The sequence below is a fragment of the Diabrotica virgifera genome, chromosome 5, assembly GCF_917563875.1.
Source record: "Diabrotica virgifera virgifera chromosome 5, PGI_DIABVI_V3a".
NCBI lineage: Eukaryota > Metazoa > Arthropoda > Insecta > Coleoptera > Chrysomelidae > Diabrotica > Diabrotica virgifera.
Window position 1 is genome coordinate 176,872,580 of NC_065447.1, and position 24,985 is coordinate 176,897,564.

At 34.3% G+C, this 24,985-nt stretch overlaps 1 protein-coding gene across 1 annotated transcript in view; it reads right to left on the minus strand.

Annotated features, from left to right (window-relative positions):
* The window catches only part of LOC114328552 (sodium/potassium/calcium exchanger 4), a 60,090-nt gene that overhangs the window by 20,010 nt on the left and 15,095 nt on the right, over positions 1–24,985 (minus strand). The window contains exons 2-5 of the mRNA XM_028277425.2: positions 17,995–18,182; positions 10,080–10,275; positions 3,525–3,763; positions 3,298–3,460 (exon numbers count right to left, since the gene is read on the minus strand). Coding sequence (XP_028133226.1) covers positions 3,298–3,460; positions 3,525–3,763; positions 10,080–10,275; positions 17,995–18,182 — 786 coding nt within the window. The remainder of the gene's footprint in view (positions 1–3,297; positions 3,461–3,524; positions 3,764–10,079; positions 10,276–17,994; positions 18,183–24,985) is intronic.

Here is a 24,985-nt window from a genome sequence, read left to right on the forward strand (position 1 = left end):
TTGAGGAATATTTTTAAAGAATGGCTCATCAGACTTATCAGTCGGTGCTCTTGACACTTTGTTGCGTTGTTCTTTTTTGGCAAAGGGATAAAGGTAGATACAAGCCATTGGACAGGGAATTTTCCTTTTTTATAGATTTGGTTGAAAAATCTTTGCTCTAGTAATTTATTCTAGTAATTTTATCTCTAGGTATTTATTGCTCTAGTAATTTCTTCAATTGTGATCTCGGGACCAGATAGGTTGTTAATATCTATCACTTGTTCCTGAACGACTTCTATCTCAGGCCTCTCGTCTGCAAAGAGATTTTTGATGTATTTTTCCCATATGAGTTTCCTCTCTCTATCATCTTGTGCCCTTTTTCCTTGTTCAATTTCTAAGTTAGAAAATTTCTTTTTTCTGTATATTCCAGCTACCTCCTTTAGTTTCTTATGTAGGTTGTGGTCATCATGTTGTTTTTGTAACTGTTCCATTTCCTCACACTGTTTCTTTAGCCACTTATTTTTTGCCGTTCTTATCTCTCTTCTTATGCGTTGTTGTTGTTCTCGATATTTGTCTCGGTTCCCTTGGTTTTTATGTTTTCTTCTTTCTTCGAACATTGCCAGGATTTCGTCAGTCATCCAACTTTTCTTTTGTATTTTTTGTTTATAACCTAATTCTTTTTTAACTGTATCCGTCATTGTTTCCTCTATGGCTCTCCATGTGTTATCCAAATTAACTTCTCTTTCTAGTTCTACTTTTGTATTCTTTGTTAGTTCTTTGTTTAATTTCATACTTAATTCTCTTCTGGTATTCTCATCTTTAAGTTTAGCATAGTCTATTGTTGGTTCTGGTTTAGGTCTCCTCGTATTAGTGATTTTTATTTTTATTTCTGCTAAGAGAAGGACATGGTCTGATGGAACATCGGCGCCAGGGTATGTACAAGTTCTGGTTATTGATGATCCAAATCTTTTGTTAACCATTATGTAATCGATCTGGTTTCGAACTATACTCTCGGGGCGGTCCGCTGGGGCTTTCCAGGTATATAAGCGTCTAGGTGGTAGCTTGAACCAGGTATTAGATATTTTCATATCTTCCTCTTGGCAAAATTGATATAGTCGTTCGCCTCGGTCATTTCTCTCTCCCAGGCCATACGGGCCTATTAAATCGTCGTCTCTACCTCTCCCTATCTTGGCATTAAAGTAGCCCATTATGAGGTTTACTTCATGTCTCTTAACGTTACTAAGCAGTTGTTTAAGTTCTGCGTAGAACATTTCTATATCTTCTTCTGTTGAGTCCGATGTTGGGGCATAAACCTGAATTATGTTGATATTGACTGGACTGGCTTTCAGTTTGAGTAAGGCCATACGGTCTGAGAGTGGGAAGAACTGTATTACCGATGCAGATAATTTGCTCGTTGGCAATATAGGAACGTATTATTTAGTTTTGTTTAATTTTTCGTGAGTTATTTAGTGTATACGGATAATATTAGGACAATAAAGAAAAATTGATATAATTGTCAATATAAGAACCACTTAATATAACTATACTCAAAAAAATCCCATAATATATTGCAAAACTTAAGTTTTTGAACCTTTTATTAGCATTGAAACTTATGACAATTTCAAAAATGTCGTACGGGTGACGTATTCCCGCCTTTAAAAGCGAGCATTTGATTGGTCTATAGTTACGAGACAACCTACGCCCAATCTATTAACCTTGATAGACGCTGGCTTGAAAGAGCAAGTAGAACGCGAAGCTGACTATTGGTAAACGTTCTAAGAGTTTGTTGTTGTCACTACTAAATTACTTGCTTCTAAAGGACTAGCTTTTTGTTAAACCAATGAGGATTTAACGAGTCGTCGTAAAGGAAATTACTTAAGTTGTCTTATATACTTGGCTAAATTTGACAAATTCTTAGCTGAGCATTTACAGCGGAATGCAAATAAATGAAAATAGTCAGTTCTATCTCACCAAATTTACAATAAATTCGTGGAAGTGATGAAAACAAAACTTCTAGAAACTTTTGATGCTGTAAATGCTTTACTTAAAAACTAGAGATCCATCAAACATATTTTTTCCAGTTAAGCAATAATAGAGACTAAAAATCAGCAGTTAAAAATGAAGCCAAGACACTGCAGAATAACATGGTTAATTTTGAGACAGCTCTATTGACACTGATTTGGACAAAAACTTTGAAACGAGTGAATGCAACAAGTATAAAGACGTGAAGAAACTGTGGACTTGAACGTGTCAATTCGAAAAGAATTAATGACATCTATTTTGAGATTTGTTGGAGACGTAAGAAATAAGTTAAGCGAAATTGAACAAGAAGCCAATAATATTTTTTTCCGAAGAAGAGGATATCTTAAACATATTCTATACAAGTTACGTCCAAAGAACAAAGAACAGAAAAACATTTTTCGATGAATCAGGTGAAAGTGAATCAATGAAGTATTTATTGTTATATGCGACACTATTACTCAAAATTTTTTAAAGAGAATTAAATGCTACAAAGATACATCAGCTGTTAAATGTTTTTCTACGCTAGATAAAGAAGCAGTCAATATATCAATTAATACCTACGTGAAATATAATGCGTGAAATATAAAAAAGTTGTTGATAAAACCAAAGAGAACTTGCATAATCAAACTACTCATTTTGTAACGTTATGCCAAAATTTGAATAAACATTTGAAAAATTTGGTGTCATCCAAGATGTAAAGGTTATTTTTTCAAATATTTTACCTTTACTGCAAGTTTATTTGACGATACCAACTTCTAATGCGTCAGGTGAGCGGTCTTTTTCGGCTTTAAAAAGAATAAAAATATATTTAACGCCACATTTGGGTCAAGCAAACCTAGAATCATCATCACTATTGTGTTAACGAAAATGAAGACCTGGAGCAACTGAATTGTGATAGTATATTGTGTGACAGATTGCTAAAACCTATTCGAGAAAAAGTGATCATTTTTAATCTTATGTATTTTTTAAAATTTGTTTTTTTTTTGTTTGTCATGTGTTGATTTGTGGAACTTTCTGTTTTTTTTATATTTTTAAATGGTGTATTTTTTGGTATATTTTTACGTTTGCTATTCTTCTTGTTTGTTGTACTGTATTTTACAATAAACATTTACAGTTAATACATGTGTTTTCTTGTTAAAAAAACTGACAATGAATAGCAATTAAGGGGGCCCCTAAATATCCAGTGCACAGGGCCCGAAGTTAGGTTAAACCGGCACTGGCGAAGCGTTTAAAAGTATGTGCAATACTAATTGTTAAGACATTTAAACAGAATAATCATATATTATTAACGCTTACCTATAACTGTTATCATCCATGATAAAAGGTACGAAAGAACACCAATCCATACAATACATGTTATAAATGCAACTGGAATCCATTTATTTGATTTTAGCTTCTCACAATTGGGAACTGTGAAAAAGAATGCGCAATTTATTGGCCAATTTATTATCCAGGCAATCTGAAAACAACATAAATATATAATTTTATCATTTTTCTTTATTTTAGTATACAATTGGTGCTACCTTTTTTATTGTACTGATGTGACTAGGCCAACTAAATAAGGAAACATCATCATCATCATCATCTTCATCAATAATATTGTTTCCATTTTCAACAGATGTAGATTCTTTAACATTTTCTATACTGTCAATATTCGAAATTTTATTGGAAATTTTTGAAATTGTTTCTTGACTGGTGGCCAGACTTTCTACCGATTTTGATTGCAATGAGTCGTCGCTAAGTGAATTTGAGCACCATTTTCCTTGAAAAATACATAGCTAACGATACATGGCTAAAATTTTCCGAAACAGTTTATTAGCTATGTTAGATCATGAAAAATGTTAATAAATAAAGGTTCATAGGGCATTTCTTATTTATTAGTTTTCGTTAAGTTAAAAGGTAAAAGCAACTTGAACTTTACCTTCGCGTTAGTAGTTCTCACTAAAAGGAAGAATATAAAGTACCGTGCAAATAGAAAATGGATAAAAATACTTAAAAGTCAGTAAAGAGGAACTCAACTCTATAAAAGCTCTAAAAAAGATGAGTCCATAATATTATTACCATCTGACAAGGCAACGCAACTATAATTTTGGACAAAAGGCAATACCAGGAAAAAAATCCAAAATTGGTCACTAGTGAGCCTTACATCAACTAAAAAAGGACCCAACGAAATCACTGGAAAACCAAATATAGAAAACAAGACATCAATTAAGTAATACCTGACTGACTACCAAAGGTGAACATTAACACCACAATAGAGCAGGACACCGCACCTATCACGAGTTCCAAAAATTCATAAAAAAAAATTAAAGGCACTCGTGGGAGTGCCGACAGAAGTGAAGATTTCTTATAGTATATAAATTACGCGCTCAATTCTTTTACCCCATCCTAAAAGAAGTGCTATACCTATATCATATACGAAATACGCAATGCGTATGCCCTATGCTATTTATGTATATATACACATAATTTTTGTATGTACAAAATTTATTTCAGCGAAGTGATGACGGTCGCAAATTCAATACTTTTTCCCCATCCAAGAAGTGCACAACGTCCCTAAAGAAATTTTTAATTAAAAAAATTATTTCGTCGAAGCGATAACGGTCGCTAATTTACTACTTTTTCCCCATCCAAAAAGTGCGCAACGCGACGTCCCTCAAGAAGTTTTCACTTCAAATATTATGGTCGCTAATTTAATACTTTATTACATCGAAAAAGTTCACAACGTCTCTAAATAAGTTTCACTTCAAATATTTATTTCGTCGAAGCGATTACGGCCCCAATTCAATACTTTTCTTCCATACAAAAAGTGCACAACGTACCTATAAAAGTTTTCACTTAAAAAAATTTATTTCGTCGAAGCGATGACGGTCGCTAATTTAATAATTTTTCCTTATCCAAAAAGTGCACAACATCCCTCAAGAAGTTTTCACTTCAAAAATTTATTTCGTCGAAGCAATGAAGGTTCGCCAATATAAAATTTTCCCCATATAAAAAGTGCACAACGTCCCTCAAGAAGTTTCCACTTCAAAAATTGATTTCATCGAAGCGATGACGGTCGCTAATTTAATACTTTTTTACATCGAAAAAGTGCACAACGTCCCTAAAGAAGGTTTCACTTCAGTACATATACGTACAAAATTTATTTCGCCGAAGAGATGACGGTAGCGATGACGGTCGCGAAATAAATCCTTTTTCGCTATCGAAAAATAGGTTTTATATTTATTTTAAATTTAAATACTTCTATACAATTTATCCATACATACACATAATATAGATACGTACAAAATTTATTTCGTCGAAGAGATGACGGTCGCTATGACGGTCGCGAAATAAATCATTTTTTCCCCATCCTAAAATAGGTTTTACATTTATTTTAAATTTAAATACTTCTATACAATTTATACAGTGTGTCAATTTTAAAACTTACAATGGCTATATCTCACGAACAAAAGCTGATATCGAAAAATGCTTGAAACCGTTTCTAGGATAGTAAGGGGGAACTAAAATGACATGAAAGAGAACTCACCCCCATCAACCCCTAGGCCCCACCCATCACAACCAAAAAAGTTTAAATTGCAAACCCCTACTTGTGATACATCATTGAAAAGACTATAAAAAATGCTATTCAACGGTATAAATAATAATTATACAGGGTGAAGCAATAATTGTGAAACTTTGGCTTAAATGAAAAATTTAATAAGGTTTTGTTGAATTAAAAATTTATTAAAAATGTCAATTAAGTAAATATTTAATGTGAATTCCGTTGTTTGGTAAACAATAATATAGCCTATTTTCAAATTCTGCACGAAATTTAGCAAATGTTGTAGTAATAGGGCGACATGCTTGAGTAATTCTTTCTCGCAATTCCCCAAGTGAAGCAAGTTGAGTTTTATAAACCACTGATTTAGGGTAACACCATAGAAAAAATTAATATACTATCCTACTATAAAAAGTACTATCCAATGGTATAAATAATAATTATACAGGGTGTTAATATCAGCTGGCTTACTATGACTTTTGTATTTGTAATGCTATCTCCCGGACTATTATTTTAAATGGTAAGTGTCCGCTCGTACTTTTTTTTGTTAATTAAAACTTAATTTGCCATTTTTGCCTTAAATCAGTTGTTTATAAAACTAAACTTGCGTCACTTGGGAAATTGCGAGAAATAATTACTCAAGCATGTCGCCCTATTACTAGAAAAAAATTTGTCAAATTTCGTGCAGAATTTGAAAATAGACTGTATTATTGTTTACAAAACAACGGAACCCACTTTGAACATTTATTTAATTGACATTTTTATCAAATTTGTAGTTCAACAAAACCTCATTAAATTTTTCATTTAAGCCAAAGTTTCACAATTATTGCTTCACCCTGTATAATTATTATTTATTCCATTGGATATCATTTTTTATAGCCTTTTCAATGATGTATCACAAGTAGGGGTTTGCAATTTAAACTTTTTTGGTTGTGGTGGGTGGGGCCTAGGGGGTTGATGGGGGTGAGTTCTCTTTCATGTCATTTTAGTTCCCTCTTACTATCCTAGAAACGGTTTCAAGCATTTTTCGTTTTCAGCTTTTGGTCGTGAGATATAGCCATTGTAAGTTTTAAAATTGACACACTGTATATACATACAAATAATATATAGCATAAGCGATGACGGTCGCAATGACGGTCGCGAATTCAATGATTTTTCCCGTATCCAAAAATCGCATAACGTCCCTAAAGAAGTTTTCACTTCAAAAATGTACCTCTCAGACCAATTTGCAGCAGCAAGGGTTCTCTTTGCAGCAGAGTAGGAAAGCTACTCTTAGACATAATACTGCCCCTAGCACACAACACATCTCTTATGAAAAACTTTCTGAAAACTTTATGAAAAACAGCAATTCTTACACAAACTCGCATAAACAGACTACAATCACAATAATATGCCAGTCAGTTTTGATATCACAGTTTTTTCCACAATGGTGGGGTGAAAACTTCCTCTTTCCCCAATGGTGGGAGTATCATTGGTGAAAACTTAGAAAGTGTTTCGAACAATACATTGTACACAAGCAAGACCAACAACCCACAGTATGGTGGAGATATATAGTTCTCCATTTGGCCAAATTGACCAAAAGCAATGAGGAAATTTCTGATGGACATTAACAACAAAGGAGAATTAGTCAAAATTACTATGGATTAAGAAAACAAAAATTCACTTTTTTTTCTAGGCGTGCTAATCACAAAAGAAGAGACAGGATATGCACCCAAAATCTACAGAAAACCAACACATTTAAATTACCACTCCAAGTACAACTTAAACATCAAAAAAGGGATTATAAAGTCCATATATGATAGAGCCAAAGCCCGAAGCACCTGCTCCTGTTCTTTTCTTCCTGCATTTCAGGAAGAAAAGAACCTGCTCACAAAGGTTTACACAAAAAATTACTACCGACTGTCATTCATAAACAAGGAATTCTACAAGATTGAAGAAAGGAAACAACAAAACACCACAAGCAACCCAGAAACACTTACAAGAAGGGACTCAAAAATAACAAAAATACCATATATAAAGGCCTTAAAGAAAAATTGAAAAGAATAGGGAACAAGCACAACATCGCAACATTCAAAATAACCAACACACTGAGTTCTATGCAGTCCAAAACCAAACCCAATAACACACAAGAAAGATATAAAAATGCATCTATAAAATACCTTGTGATTCCAACAATTTCTACTTGGGAGAAACCGCAAGATCATTAAGTGTCAGTATAAATGAGCATAACACCTATATATATCAGACAAGAGATTTCGAGAAATCCCAGATATGCACTGGGACAACGAGCATGGAGTACAACATAAATATGCATCAATAAGCATAAAAGAAACAGACATGACAAAGAGAAAAGTCAAAAAAGCAGCTATCATCCTACTTAGAAAACTTAGCTACTTAGAAAAATGTGTGACAAAACCATCAGCAGAGTGGAATAGGCTTTGAATACCAATACAAAAAGAAGAAATCAATAACAAAAACATACCAATAATAGAGTAGTAACATATTATCAGTAGTAATTGCACACGAGCTCTAAAATTCGATAATAATTTTAGAGATCGAGTGCAATTTGTTGCTATCATTTCATGAATAAAACTGTTCAAAACCAAAATTTTATTGTAATTTATTTATGTAAGTACAAATTAGTACAATTAAACACACAGTTGTTATAAATATTTGACGGTTGAAAGTCATCACTTTTATAATTTTTAAAACATTAATTGTCATTAATGTCACTAAATGTATTTTTTCGTAGCAACGAATGGCATCTGACGTAATATACTTGATGACGGGATATTATCAAAAATTATCGGGTATAATATCACAAGAGAGTGAGATTAAATTGAAAATAAAGCGACAGTTTTTCGAAAATTTGTTGTCTGGCAATAAACACGAGAGCCCGCAGGGCTCGAGTGGCTATTGCCCAAGGACAACAAAATTGATTAAAAATGAAGCATTATTTTCTTATTTATTCTTACTGTCGTGTGATATTCGTAAGATTATTTTTTAATACGTATATTATGGATACTTTCTTAAATGTGACAGTTGTCAAAACTAGGAAACAGCATAGGGATTACGTACACTCGATACGCATCGTATCCGCCATGTTTTCCCATAAGGCGCTACGGTAAAACATGGCGGATACGATGCGTATCGAGTGTACGTAATCCGGGCCCTGGTTGCTATTAAACAGAAACTATCTACTTAAAAAAATTCTATCGTTAATTTTCTACAGTAGATAATTCTCAGTATAATTTTAATCTGATTGGACAGAATTAAACAAGTGATCAAATATCTTACTATACGATGGGAAGTTAAAATCATAAAATAATCAGTTTAAGTTTAATTTTTGTAGCTTTCTATTGGTCAGAATCTCCTATGAATGAAATAATCACCTACAATATTATACGCAATAAACATAATATGCAACACACTAAACACAAACACAAAATCTGCGATACATTGGGGAGATATTATGCCTGAGACGGCATACTTTTTTTTTAAATGTTTTGTAATCGATAATAATCGATAGAGTAATGTAATAGAGACATGTAATAAAAATCAAGGTCAGTGCTATGACCATTTATATAAATATAACATTACTTTTTATCGATGCACCTACATATTATAGTTTTTTTTCTGAAAAAATAAATTGTAAAATATTACATGTGCCATCTCACCCACATACATATGGGTAAGATGACGTACCCTTGAAGTAAAGGCACTAATCTCGATATAAGTCACAAATAAGTATTTGCAATCTTGGGTATACCGGCACATTCGGAATATGACCACTTGCCACAAATTTGGCATGTTAGTCAGGTTTCTCGAGAATGAGAAAATGAAAAGAGGCCATTACAAAAAATGCAAGCAACATCTTCCTCGTCACTTGTCTCAACTTCGACGGAATCGATTTTGTCCGTTCGAATGCCTCTTAAAACGACCCATAACTGTAACGATAAACTCCCATCATATAACAAAATTAATGCAGTGTAAAAAGGCGTAAGGGTTTGGGGGATGGCATAGGTATGCCATCTAATCCACCTGCTTACTATGCCATCTCAGGCAACACTGCAATCAGACCGTTTTTTTAACCTAATTTTTCTTAAGCACATTTTTAAGATATAAATCTATGCAGGAGTGATAGGCATAAGGCAAAAGAACATCACAAAATTTAAAAACCTACCTTAGGTGTAAAGACTCGCGAATTATAATGTGATACAAAAAAAAGCCAATAAATATATTGTCCTACTTATTAAACATTCCAAAGGCTACTGCTGTCAAAATAAAACTAACATGCATAAGTTCAGCAATGTTGACAAACTCTAACTTGAGGAACTGAAAACTGTCGCACTAGGCACCAAATTTGAAATAGTTGAAGAAAAACGCGTCATATGCCGTCTCAGGCATATCTCCCCTAGCTTACGTTACAAATCCGTTACAATATTGGTGTGTTTAAGTTTATTTTCAAATATTACTGGTAGCTAACTATTAAATCACAAACAATATAAAAACAAATCAAATATATAAATAAACTTACCTTTGACATATTTTTGAATTTGTTGATCAAATATGAGAAAAATTATATACAACACGTACACAAGTACTAATGTGAGTGCTTCGTACCATTCTATCTGCTCGTTGTTTAAAAACCATACCAGCAGACATACAGAAATACCATATATTACAGAGTCTCTCGTAAGAGACCACCATTCCAACTGTGATTTGCTTCCTGTCTATAAAATAAAAAATATGTATGTTATAGTCAAAGCCCGAATTTCAGGCACTCCTAGGTTTGACTAGGCAATCCTCAGGTCTGACAGATGGTCTTAGTCAAAGCCCGAAATAAATTACAATTTCGGCCTTTGACTAGTCAAACCTAGGAGAGACTACGTTGGTCAGGCAAAGGTCGAAATTTAATTTTATGAAATCGGGGTTGACTAGTCAAACCCCGATCAGCTATTAAAATGTAATTTGTTAGATTAGGTTTAATAAAACATCATTTTTTAATTTTAATGTTTATTATTTTTATATTGTTAATAAAATTAAAAAAAAAAGTGTTGATTCTCACATGTTGAGGTATTATGGCATTTAGAGTTGCACAATACGTTAGACCTTTTACACTTACATAATTTTGAAGAGCATTATTTCTTGTTGCAGTAGCATTTTGCCTGGTCTTCCAAATTTAGAATCTTTTGTACTAATTTCTCTTAGAGACAGCTTAACATCTGGAACATCCTCTAAATTAAAAAAATTCTCTTTGCATTCTCGTATTTAATTTCTTGAAAAAAATGTGGTTTTATTTTGTATGATGCCCAAAATATTTCGAGCATCTCCTTTGGCTCTATCAAAGCTGGGGATATATGTATTGTTACAGTTTTTCCGATCGAAATTGCAGGAAATTTTTTCACTTAATTGTTTCATAGCATTAGCCTGGGCATGACGACCTTCAATCGCCTTTCCTTTATTTATTTAATCTTTTCTATCTGTGCACAACGCATGCATGTAACTTTTTTTGGTTTGAGGTTTGGCCATATACTTGGTCAAACCAAAAATTACGTGTAAATAATAATCAAACTCCGTTCGCTCAATTCAGACACATTTTGACAGATTCAGAGTAGGAAACGTACAACACAAAATTTCCTACCTCACAATATTAACAGCTCAAATAGAGTTAGTTTCATTAAAAAAAGAAGGATTATTGGAAATGTTGGGAGTGTATACTAAACTCATACAATTCTGTGGAATCTATTCCCTCAAAATATTTTTATTCTGTGTAAAAAATTTAATATGTTTAAATATTTGTATGTTAAATAATTTTCTCATTTGTTATGGTGTAAATAAATTCTAATTATTTAAAAAACTGTAACAATACCTATCCCCAGCTTTAATAGAGCCAAAGGAGATGCTCGAAATATTTTGGGTAACATACAAGGTAAAACAACAGACGGTTTATATAGAGTTGGTACGAAATACGGAACAATAAACACACTTTTTTCAAGAAATCAAATAAGAGAATGCAAAGAGAATTTCCTTAATTTCAAAGATGTTCCAGACGTTAAGCTGTCTCCAAGAGAAATTGGTACAAAATATTCTAAATTTGGTGGAAAAGGCTTTATAAAATGCTCTATAAAGTGAAATGAGAAATGCTCTTCAAAATTATGTATAGTAAGTGTGAAAGGTCTAACGCATTGTGCAATTCTAAATGCCATAATGCCTCGATATGTGAGAATACACACAATTTTTTTATTTTCATTCCGACAATATAAAAATAATAAACATTAAAATTAAAAAATGACGTTTTATTAAATCTAATCTAACAAATTACGACATTTTAATAGCTGATCGGGGTTTGACTAGTCAAACCCCGATTTCATAAAATTAAATTTCGACCTTTGCCTGAACAACTAGTCTCTCCTAGGTTTGACTAGTCAAATGCCGAAACTGTAATTTATTTCGGGCTTTCACTAAGACCGTCAGTCAGACCTGAGGATTGCCTAGTCAAACCTAGGAGTGCCTGAAATTCGGACTTTGACTATAACATATACATATAATTAGAATATAGAGGATAAAATAGGTAGAACATGCATAATTTGAAAAAGATTATAAAATTTATTAACATAAACCAATGAGGAAGGAAAAGAGAAAATGGCAGAAAAGAAATCTTTGAAATTAAAGACAAAAATGGAAATATAGTCTCAGATAGAGCAGGCATATTACAGTAGAAAGTTTCTATAAAACATATAAAAGTCAAGTTATTCCAGAGCCCATCGAACAGCCAACACCATAATAGTCCAAGAGCTGGAAGCTAATTTTTCTCGTGATATGTAATATGGACAAACTATATGTTGAATTAGTCGTGTACATCACTTTCCCATACGCGTGGAAAGCAGAGTGGGGCACGAGCGTAGTTATAAGGGGTCAAAGTTGCGGTTTTTTTTATTTTTTTGTGACGCTAATGATCGAGATAGTGCACCAAAATTTGGGAATAAGTAGGTCACGATGTAACTAAGCAAAATCTCCAAGGGCGGGACGCTACATGGGGACAAAGGAGTGAGGGCAGGATGAATATAAAAATTATAAGGGGTTTTTGTGACGTTCGTGATTGAGATAGTGCACCAAAATTTGGGTATAAGTATATCATGACATAACTAAGCTAAATATCCAGGGGCGTCACAAAAAAACCCTTATAATTTTAATATTCATCCCTGCCCCCACCACATTGTCCCCCACGCAGCGTTCCGCCCTGGAGATTTTACTTACTTACGTCATGACCTACTTATTCCCAAATTTTGGTGCACTATCTCGATCATGAGCGTCAGAAAAAAAATAATAAAAACCGCGACTTTCACCCCTCATAACTACCCTCGTCCCCCGCTCTGGTTTCCACCCGTATGGGAAAGTGATTTTAATGCTTTAAAATGGCGTATTACAAAGTTTAATATACTCGTTTATTGTTTATATAATTGCGAAAAAGGTCGGAATTAAAAAAAAATTCATTTCGCAATAAGTATTGTAAAAATAGTGTACAGCTTTGAAATTTTTGTCAAATGAGGGTCCTTTGGTGCTTAATACGTAATAAAAATTTCAAAGCGATTCATTCAATTGTTTAAAGTTCATTCAAATTGTTTATCCCAGAGAGCTTTTTTTGCAATAACACAAGTCAGAAAAAAATGATTTTAGAACCATTCTACAGGTGTCAAATGAAAGAGCATGAGCTAAACTTTGAAATTGGTTTAAAAAAAGTGAATAAAAAATGCATTTATTAGTAATAAATAATTATACAAAAGTATCGACAATTTTTCCTTATAAACATTTTGAATAAGTTTTTTCAAAAAAATCTATTTTGTACCGTATTTTAGGTGCACAACTACCAAGTAATGTTATGTATAATAATAATTGATGCAAAATTGAAATAAATATATATAATTTATTATATAAAAAACAAAAAGTTCATAAGGAAAAATTGAGCATTCTTTTGCATAATTATTTATTACTAATAAATGCACTTTTTATTCACTTTTTTCTAAACCAATTTAAAAATTTAGCTCATGCTCTTTTATTTGACATCTGTAGAATGGTTCTAACATTATATTTTTTTACTTATGTTATTGCAAAAAAAGCTTTCTGGGATAAACAATTTGAATAAAATTTAAACAATTGAATAAATCGCTTTGAAATTTTTGTCACATATTAAGCACCAAAGAACACTCATTTGCCAAAAATTTGAAAGCTGTAAACTTATTTTTACAATATTTATTGCGAAATTAATTTTTTTGAAGTTTCGACCTATTTTCGCAATTATATTAACAATAAATGAGTATATTAAACTTTGTAATAAGCCATTTTAAAGCTTTCTCCATTAACTCGAAGATGTTTGCACTAAGAAAACCTGTCTTACTGTTTTCCATAATTTGAAAAAAAAAAAGGAAAAAAGGCCGTTTTTTTACATTAAATTGTTTATAAATGAAAATGGCCGGCAGATCCTACGCAGGAAATAGTTATGTACAATTTGTTCTTACAGGTATTATCTGTCGAAAAAACGCTTCAGTACCCTGGCTGTTGAAGTGTCATGGGAAAAACCTTATTACCCTGGACTCTGGACTATAACGCCAATGGAAAGAACTAAATCATCTCCGATGACATTGTTCTTATAACAGACGATATAGGATATGCAATGTATATCCTAGTAACAACTACAGCAAGTAACACAGAGGGTCGGTTAACGACGTTCTACCACTTCGGCAAAGAATTAAGGATTTGCATGAAATTTTAGTATGTTATAGTTTACTTAAAAAAACTAAGACTTGATTTTTTAAAAATTGTTTTACCGTGCCGTTTAATTACTATTAAGGTTCAAAGTTAAGTTTTAACATGCGCTCTTATGGGAATTCTTAAAAAATTAATAACTTTTGACCCAAATTTACGATTTTTAATTATTTGTGCTTAAATTAAAGGTTTTTTTGTCAGGAATAACATATTAAAAATGAGAATTGTTTACCGTACCATTATTAAATAAAAGTGAAAATACTGTTTCGAAAATACTGTTTCGCTCTTAAAAAGTTAATAACTTTTGACCCAAATTTACGATTCTCAATTATTTGTGTTTAAATTAAAGGTTTTTTTGTAAAGAATAACATATTAAAAAATGAGGATTGTTTACCGTACCATTATTAAATAAAAGTGAAAATACTGTTTCGAAGATACTGTTTCGCTTGCATATAAGTTTCCCCCCTTTCCTCTGAGAGGCATACCCCGCAACGAAGGTGTAGAACGTCGTTAAGATAAACTACGGAAAAACAAAAATGATGACTAATCTAGTCCCCAATGAGCTAATTATTCTCCTTTAAGTGCCGTGACTGTATTCAGACGTTGGCCGTTATCATATTTACAATTTCCTGAAACCTTTCTCTGTCGGCTGCTGAGCGAAATAATTCTTCTACTGTGGAGCCACACCATAGTCTAATATTACGCAGCCACGAAAGTTTCTTTCGACCAATTCATCTCTTTCACTCCACTTTTTCTTGTATTATAAGGCGAAGGAGATGGTATTTAGGTCATCGAATTATATGGCCTAAGTATTCTGTTTTTCTCCTCTTTATGATGCTTATGAGCAGACGTTGAGCTAATGAGCTAATAGAAATCGAGAAAATGACCATAGAACGTGTGGAAAGATATGTGTACTTGGGTCATGAAATAAGATTAACGCTAGATAACCGAACATGTTAATTATTGGCTGTATTCGTAAAAATGAGAGACGCAACGTAACATGTGATACAACGTAAAATGGAAAGTTCAGTGTTTAGAATAAGCTGAAGAAATAACCTAAGAAGCGAGGGAATTCGTAGAGAACCGAAGGAAAAGATATTATCGAACGTATTACAAGGCAAAAATGGAGATGGACAAGACATGTTACAAGAATGAAAAACGACCAAATAATTGCTTGAGTGGAGACCACTGGCAGACTAGCGAAGCTGTGGAAGGCCACAAACGCGATGGACCGACGACGACCTCAAAAGAATTGTGACCAATTGGATAGCAGAGACGGAGAACAGAAGATAAAATATTCACCCACAAATTATATAATATTACCAGAGAACGGCAGTTTTCGCCAATGGCGCACAACGAAATCTCGCCAGCGTACACGAAATTTTAGATTTTCTAAATCTGACTGAATTTAAAATTGGGCCAACTCCCATCTTAAAGTTCACGAAAAGGCTCACCCATTCATATATCAACCATCCATTTTGGTCCAAGGGTATGGATTTTACGGCCCTTCCTATTTAGGGTCTATTTTTCGTTCTCGTCCCCAAAACTCTCAAAAACTTCGAAAATATAGGTCCGACCTTTGAGGCTTTTGATAGTAGTGATTATTATCTTTTCAACGCATGTCTAATTTTGAAAATCGGTTATACCATTCAAAAGTTGCGGAGCTCAGAAAAATGACTTAATTTCTCTTTAAAAAAGGGAAAATGTTTGTTGATATGTATGTATGTGTGTGGAAAAGTTAAACCAATCTGAATTATTTTTTCTGTGTTTGAAGAGGGGGTCAGGGCCGATTCAGAACCGGTGTAGTTTGTGAATTTTGACCACCCATAAGCCAGCTATAGGACTTGGTAGGTACAAAACGGCATGTTTTTTGGGGGGTATATATCTTCGGTTCGAGAAGAGACAGGAGAACTACAATTACACCATATCAAGTGTTTAAGCCGTCAGGATCAGACATACACACGGCTCAGTATATCTAAAAAAGTGAAAAACTAAACTTTGAAAATTTTGATTTTTCGACAATTACTCAAAATTTCAACCTACGAATTGCGCCAATAACTGAGCGTTTGTAGATGGACTCTAGACGAATCTATATACCTCATATCCAGGAAAATTCTAATTTTTAAGTTAGAGGCTTCATAAGTATAATCAAATCTGTTTTCTATGGGAAAAACGGTTTTTCAAGCTCAGTAACTCCTGTAATAGTTTCAGATATCATACTCATACTTGACCTTAGATGCATCAGATACTACTTGTCAATACGTTTCAAACTCATGTTTATCATGTTAATCAATCAATTAGTTGCCTGCCACCTCTTATAACAGAATGACCTAGTTACCTTTTGACCCACTTACAACGTGTGGGAGTCATATGTTGCCCTAGGGCCGTATCCTTAGGAATTTTATCCATCCTTTCGATTTTTCGATGTTTTCATTAATATAAGACTTTTGTCTGTTTTTTGAATGGCTTTGGCTCACCATGTTCTTGTAACACTGATGATGCTCATGTTACAGAGCGAAAACGTTTTGTTCGTATGTTTTTAGCCCTTTAGGACTTTTTAAACTAATATACCTTTTACCAAGAAGAAAATTTTTTATTAAATTTCAATTGTAATTAATGGTATACAGCCAACTACAGGAAGTTCTTCCTTGTGGATATTTTCTGTTTGATACAAAACAAAATTCTAGTTTTATTTTAAAATATTTTTCCATAATATTTGCTCAATTTGAAGTAAACGCGCCGCAACAGAGTTTCAAAATTCAAACTGTATCAAAGTTACTCTTTTGTGGGGCGTGTTACTTCAAATTGAGCAAATATTATGGAAAAATCTTTTAAAATAAAACTAGAATTTTGCTTTGCATCAAAATGAAAATACATTTTCCCGCCACGTAATATTCATATCAGATCTTTTGTAACTGAAATATTGTATGCGACACTCATTTTTACGGCGTTTAGGAAACATGGGAAAGTGAATCCAGGAAACAGAATATCTATAAAAAATGCAATTAGAACAAGAGCCAGGCGCAAATCCAAGGGGGGTCAATGGGGTCAATTGCCCCCTCCTTGAGACTTCGCCTTGTGTCGCCTTTTTTTTTAAGAAAGAGATAATTACGATTAAAAATAAATAGTGGGTTTTGTGTCCTATCGATAACTGAATAACAGAATAAAACATAAATAAAATCGATCTACTTACATGAATCGCCTTGAGGCTTTCAAAATGTGGTTCTATAGAAGAATTTTAAAAGTATCTTTTGCGAAGAAGATTCGAAACTCCACAATACTAGAACGTCTCAGCAAGACTACTGAGATTATAGAAGGCATCAAGAAGAGAAAAATGGAGTATTTTGGACATGTAATGAGAAGTTTCAAATATAGATTGCTACAAAATATTCTGCAAGTGAAAATAGAAGGCAAACGCAGTCCAGGACGAAAAAGCAATTCGTGGTTGATTTAGGGTGGCAGTGAATAAAATTAAGATAGCTATGATAGTAACCAACGTTCTGAAAGAACATGGTACATGAAGAAAAATAAAGTAACAGCCCATACCAAAAAAGAATCCTGCGTACGCGAGTGACGAGGAAATTTTTATTTCATTGCCCCCTCCTTGCAAGGTTGCTGGATCCGCCTTTGACAAGAGCATAGCGAAAAAGCAAGATTTTACAATAAAAATTATTGATAATACTTACAAATGCCAAAGTTAGTCCACAGCATGCAGTGACTCCCAAAATATTAAATACTGTCGAACCTAATATAGTACCAAGTCCAATATCGCCTTCGGTAACAAAAGTACCGACAATATTTACAAAGAGCTCTGGAGAAGCGGTTGCTGTTGCCATGAAAGTTGCACCTCCTATATCCGGTGGAATTTTTAAAACTAAAAAGAATATTTACATTTTAAATTCCCAAATAATATTTACATTAGAATAAGAAAGAGATCAAATTAAAATATCTACATAATAATAAAAAAATAAAAGCAATTTTAATGAAAAAATTCCTTATAAAAAGTATTTTTATTTAAAAAACCCTCAAAGGGCCACATCTGTCACAGAACGCTTTCGATCCAAGTAGATCATCATCAGTGCTGTTACAGGCAAATCACATGTTAAGCCACCAAAAGTACATGGGTAAAAACCCTTTTAATGTTAACAAAATGTGTTACAATTGCATTATTATTAAAAATCCAAGTGATGAATAAAAATCCGTGAGGGTATGGCCTTTGGTGTCCTGTGACTTTCCACAAGGCACGACAATATGTCATTACATTAAGGACGGAAAGTAGCAACTGAGTAGTAAACTCTTTAGCAACTCACGTGCCTTGTGAGGAGTCACAGGATGACAAATTTGACCGTGATGGCGAGTTATCTCAAATTATATTTTTTTAACTTTGAGATTAGATTAGTAAATTTAAAATCGCGACTGAATTCAGTCAGCGCGTTAGGCCTCAAATTGTAGTAAATGCAATTTCCTACAATTAGGAAAAACAATTAGGTCAAAAATAATGACAGAGGACAATTATTGAATGTTCTCATTTATTTTTAACTTTGTGACATGAATCTAGGTACATAAACAAAATGGAGAGTTTATATATTTTTAATCTTTTTTTATTTTTTTTACTAAAATCAATATTTTTTAACGTCGTACTTATGCGATAAAGGCGCGAGTATAAGACGACTTTTTCTAACTTTCACTTAACCTTAATAAAAGGTAAATGTAATATTGAACGAACAAACATGATTCCTTTTAATATGGACATCTGCAAGATATCAAGAAATGTGTGTACATGAGTGCAATATTATACCATCATACGTCGACAACACTGTGTTTTGTTTGTCTACTTCCATGGCTTCTCTACAAGAAAATTTCATAATATTCTCATACATTGTGTCATTTAGAAAAGTGGCTCCCTCTATAATTTGGTTCCTATGGAAAATCTAAAACTATGCAAAAACACGTCAAGGTTTAATTGTAAGGGAGACATTTTGTAGACCAGTTTTCAACTAAAATACATCAACCCTATAGCTAGGGCAGACACAACTCCCAAAATCTTTAATGGAATGTGGGGTTGAGTGATTTCTTCTTTTAGAGGTCGTTTAACCACCTTCTCAAAAATACCACATATAATGTATGTGATATCCTTGAAAAGATAGTTGAACGACCTTTAAAATGAAGTATCACTCAACCCCCCTACCCTTTAAAAATTTTGGAGGTTGTGTCTGCCCACGCTAGAGAGTTGATGTAATTTAGTTAAAAGCTAGTCTACAAAATGTCCCTCTCACAAATAATTTGAGGTGCTTTTGCATATTTTTAGATTTTCTATAGGGAGCAAATTATGGAGGGTGGCACAATTTTCAAATTGACAGACTGTGCTTACGTATCTTTAGATCACCTTGTCTTTTTCCCATTTCTTTTGTCTTTTTCACTCTTCCACGTCGAATGCCTGCCACTTATGCAAATCTCCCTGAAATCTTTCAGCTATCGTTCAGATATCTGAGCCGCCCCTTCTTCTTCAGGATCACTTTTCATTCACTTTTACTTTGCATTCTCTTTCTCTTGACGTACTTTACCCTTATAGTTGAGAACCTAGGCTAAAATAACAGCGGTTATCCACTTATATTCTCCCACATGTTTTCCCACATATCCCTAAATGTCCGAAAGGGAAAGCTTTGCTTTGTTGGTTATTCTTACCAAATGGGCGCTCCATATAGGCTGCTTATCTAGAACTACCCCTAAACATTTTACTTTATTCACCTCTTTCACAGTTTCTCAATACAAAGCGGACATCCTAAAGATATCTAGGTTCCGTCTCCTGTGGAAATTGACTACTACTGTTTCACCAGGACCGATAGAGAGTTTTGTTCACCCTGTCGCACCACTTGCCATTTGTTAACTCTACCAATCCTTGTGAATTATTCCGGTGGTGATGTTGACGGAATTAATTGAAATGAATGTAATAAAACGAACGGTAAATATTTTATTTATTTTGGTACAAAAAGGTATTGCGCTTAGGTTTCGGAAAAGGGCCGAACGATTGGTGTGTGAATCGTTCAGCAGCTGTGTCGTGACTAAAAAAAACCACAACGATAATCTGTTTATGTTTCCTCCCTCTGACCAGATGACAATAAATCATTTAGGTCTGGCGTATACTTTTGCAGTTTTAAGAAAACGCCCTTGAATGCATTAGTGAGTTGTTGACACAATTGTCTGATATAGTACTTAATTTATGAGGGTGGAGTTTGTTACACCGCACAAACGAAAAACAGATGGTGAAGGATACATTCCGTTTTTATTTACATGTGAATTTTGAATGACTAACCTCGTTTCGATTTTGAGAAATAATAATTAAAAATTAAGAAAAAATAAAATTAGCAGAAATAGTAATTATAGCGTAATGCTATAGAATTATTCCCAAAAATAGAAGTTTTATTAAATAGTACATTTTTGTAGATTTTATTTCTTTTTTCAAATAACGTACTTACTTCTTTTTATGTCATTAGTTAATATTTTCTATATCTTTTCATATTATTTCATATTCACGTTTTAATGAAGACCATAATAAAATCTACAAAGTTTAAAAATAAATCTAACCAAGAGATTAATAATCTCTATTATAAAAAGAGTTAAATATTCTAGACGAGGTGTATAACTCGACAATAAAACCATAGATAATAATCATTTTAATATTTTAAAAATTAATATATCAATCACGTCTTAATCAACACCATATAACATCTACAACGTTAAGCAATCTCACATGAGAATTAACTAAATGAAGCTATTAATTGTTTGGCTCATTAACTGCCCTCGTGACTTGAGATTTTTAGAGTTGATGAAATGTACTTTTGAAAATAAGTTACGCACAATACCAATTACACATACCAAATATTTTTTTTTACATTTGGATATTAAAAAAATTACATATTTTTCCTTTATGGACGGTACCCCCCAGAATTTACACGTGTCTGCGCTTATACTAACCTTGAAGTTTCGCCAGATGAATTGAGTCAACTATTTTTAATTTTTTTTTTGGATAAATTTTTTTAAATGTGGGTGAGAAATAGACACATAAAGTGGTATCGTTACTTTAATAATAAGTATTTCTGAACTGTTAAATATGAAATGTTCGGTATTTACATACAAATGTTTCATATTACCAATATTAGAATTATTATTATTCAGGTTTAAGCCACAACCATACGACTCTCATCTCACATACCTAGGGTACGGAATCAAAAGGATTAATCATTAATCTCTGACGAGAGATCTGTCTGAGTCAGAGGCGTAACAGAGGCCCCCGCAGCATGAAGTTTGCGGGTGAGATCAATAGATCAGGGAGTCCATATTGTCTAATATATGTAAAAATGTGTTATTGGTACATTATTATACGCATGAATACGCAACGTTTTTAAAGCAGTGCCTGCAAATCTTCAAAAACTTCGCTCGATTTATCAAAAACGCGCCCCGTTCTCGTAACATCATCATCATCATCAATGACCTTACAACTCTTCGTGAGTCTTTGGCCGCGTTTACTATTTTCTTCTATGTTTGTCGGTCTTGTGCCACTAATTCCCATTGTCCTACTCCCATTTTCTCTAGATCTTCTTTGCCTACAGCTTTCCACCTTTTTCCAACTACGCCGTCCTACAAACCTTCTTCCATCTGGCCTTTCCCAGAACACATTGTTTATAAGGCGATTGTCGTTACTGCGTACCATGTGCCCTGCCCATCTGAGTCTATTAGCCTTTATATATCTGACTAGATTTTCCTTTCCGAATAAAGACTCTAACTCGTTATTGTATCTGCGCCTCCATTCGTTTGCCACGCTGTCTCTGCAAGGGCCATATATCATTCGAAGGATTTTACGTTCCCAAACCAGCAATTTATTTACATCTCTTTTTGTTAGCGTCCATGTTTTGCTTCCATACGCGACTGCTGGTCGTATTATGTTCTTATATATCTGGATTTTGGCACCTCATGAAAGAAGTTTTGATTTCATTAGATGTTGCATTGCAGTGAAAGATCTGTTTCCTGCCATTATTCGCGTTTAACTTCTCGCTCTATTTGGTTGTCATTTGTGATTGTTGCTCCTTCATATTTAAATTCTTTAACCTTTAATCACTTCGAAGTTATGGCCGTTTATAGTAGGTCTAATGTTTTGCCTTATTCACCGTCGTTGTTTTTTTGAGACGACCATGTATTTTGTTTTGTCTTCATTTATTTTTAGACCGATGTTTAATGCAGCTTCTTCAAAGCTCGGAAAAATATCCTTAATTTCATGTTGATTGTGCCACTGCGTCTACATCATCGGCAAAGGCGGGTATGATTTTTGCTCCCCGGATAGTTCTAGTAACCCTAGGAGGTTTTCGTCATACAATACAATATATACATGTAAGTTTAAATTTAAGAATGCAAATTTCTAATCCCTTTCGTGTTATCGAACTTTGTGTTTCTCAAAAAGTGTCTGACGCGTCTAGAGGTCGTGAGTAGTCCTGATTTGCAGGGTCTAATAATTATTTTCAGCGTCGGCTCTTCGATCTTCTACAGAAAGCACTTACAAAACATGCCTAAGGCAGGCACTGGGAAAAGGGAACATTTCAAGGGACCTTCCATTTAGATTGTCAGTCTGATTCTGGCGATGAGCTAGTGTGGATCGCGTTGGGGTCTTAGGTCCCTCAACAACGAGCCATCTGCAGGAACGCCACTTTGTCAATATGTATAGATACGATTTTATATCACCCACGAGATTTTGACACTTCATTACATCTGTTTAGACTTTTTAACACTTTACAGAGACAGTGGTTTGCTACTTTGTTTCCATCAATACTAAAGCGTATTTATGTAAATATGTATGTATGTATAGCGTTAACTGGCCTTATTGGCCCATGGGTTCATAGGCCGATTGCTGGATGGATAATTTCCATCGTTTTCTCTTCTTAGCTGTCTGCTTCCAATCTAAGATTCCCAGCTCACCGACGTCTTCCATTACTGTATCTCTCCATTGAAGATGGTTTTGAACGGAAGGAAATAACAGGAGTAGCGTTCATAAACCTAACTGCCGCCTATGATACAGTTAACCATCAACGGCTACTCGCAAAACTCTACGAAACTTCAAAAGATTTCCAACTAACAAGGTTAGTGAAATGTCTCCTTCAGAATAGACGCTTCTACGTAACGCTCCAGTCCAACAACAGTCGGTGGAGGGACCAAAAAAATGGGCTACCACCGGGAAGTGTCCTCGCGCCGATTCTATACAACATATACACCAACGACCAACCCATACACCAATAAACAAGGCAATTTATTTACGCTGATGATACAGCTATGGCAGCTCAGGGAAGAACCTTCAATGAAGTCGAAGTGAAACTGACAGATGCCCTGAGAGACTTAGCTCTATACTATGATAAAAACCATCTGAAACCCAATCCCACAAAAACCCAGGTATGTGCTTTCCACCTGAGAAACAAGCATGCCCGAAGGCCGCTGGAGGTGGAATGGCATGGTCAGATGCTGGAACACAACAAGACGCCAAAATACCTTGGCGTCCGTCTGGATAGAACTCTGTCTTACCGATACCACTGTCAAGATATTAAGAAGAAAGTAAGTGCCAGAAATAATATCATCCGCAAGCTAACTAATACAAAATGGGGAGCACAACCACACACTCTCCGCACTTCTGCCTTGGCATTATGTTTTTCGGCCGCGGAGTTTGGAGCACCAATATGGGCAAACTCTGCTCACGCAAAGAACGTCGACGTGGCTCGAAATGAAACGGTCCGTATAATATCGGGTTGCCTCAAACCGACACCTATCGAAGAGCTAGGAATTGCTCCACCACCTAACAGGAGGAAGGTCACGTCAGAGGTAGAACGGAAAAAGCAGGAGACGGACCGAAGACACCCCTTATATGACAACCAAACTCAGCCAAGCAGACTAAGATCACCTGAAAACATCAAGATCCATCCCCGAAGCGCCAGAGACGCGCCAAATACACCTATGGCAAGCGTCAGCTACCGCGACACATTTTCCTCCCTCAGAGAAAATGGCTGCTGGACACAATTTACCGTATCCGACTTGGAAAACGCTTAACAGACTAAGAACCGGCGTTTCACATTGTGCTAGTAACCTGAAAAAATGGGGATACCAGGAGGACGATACCTGCGACTGTGGCGCGGTTCAGACCAGCCGGCATCTACTATCATGCATAGAGATGAGGGAAACCTGCACAGAAGAAGACCTGATTATAGCAAATGACAGGGCCATCTATGTGGTAAACCATTGAAAATACAGAATTTAAAGTTGTTGGTGTTCCGGACACGGAAAGTAAGTATCTCTCCATTTCTTTCGTATACAGGTTTCATTAATATTTGTCCATATAGTAACTAAAGAAACCTTAGCACAAAATACGAAGATTTAACCTAAAACACTTAAATAAAATGTGGTTCTATACTGAGTTACAGGGTGTTTTATCTAAAAATTTAAAAACTATTTTTGCTCAGCATTTTAAAACTATTCGACGTATCCTTTTCATACTTGGCAGGAGGTATAGGTACTGTACAAACTACTAAATTATGTTAAACAAACGTTTCTGGATATTACCAGAGGCGTACGACGGGGGAAAGTGAATGGTTGACCCTTTCAAAATTCTACGCCACTGGCGAAATTGCTATTTTAGTTCAACTT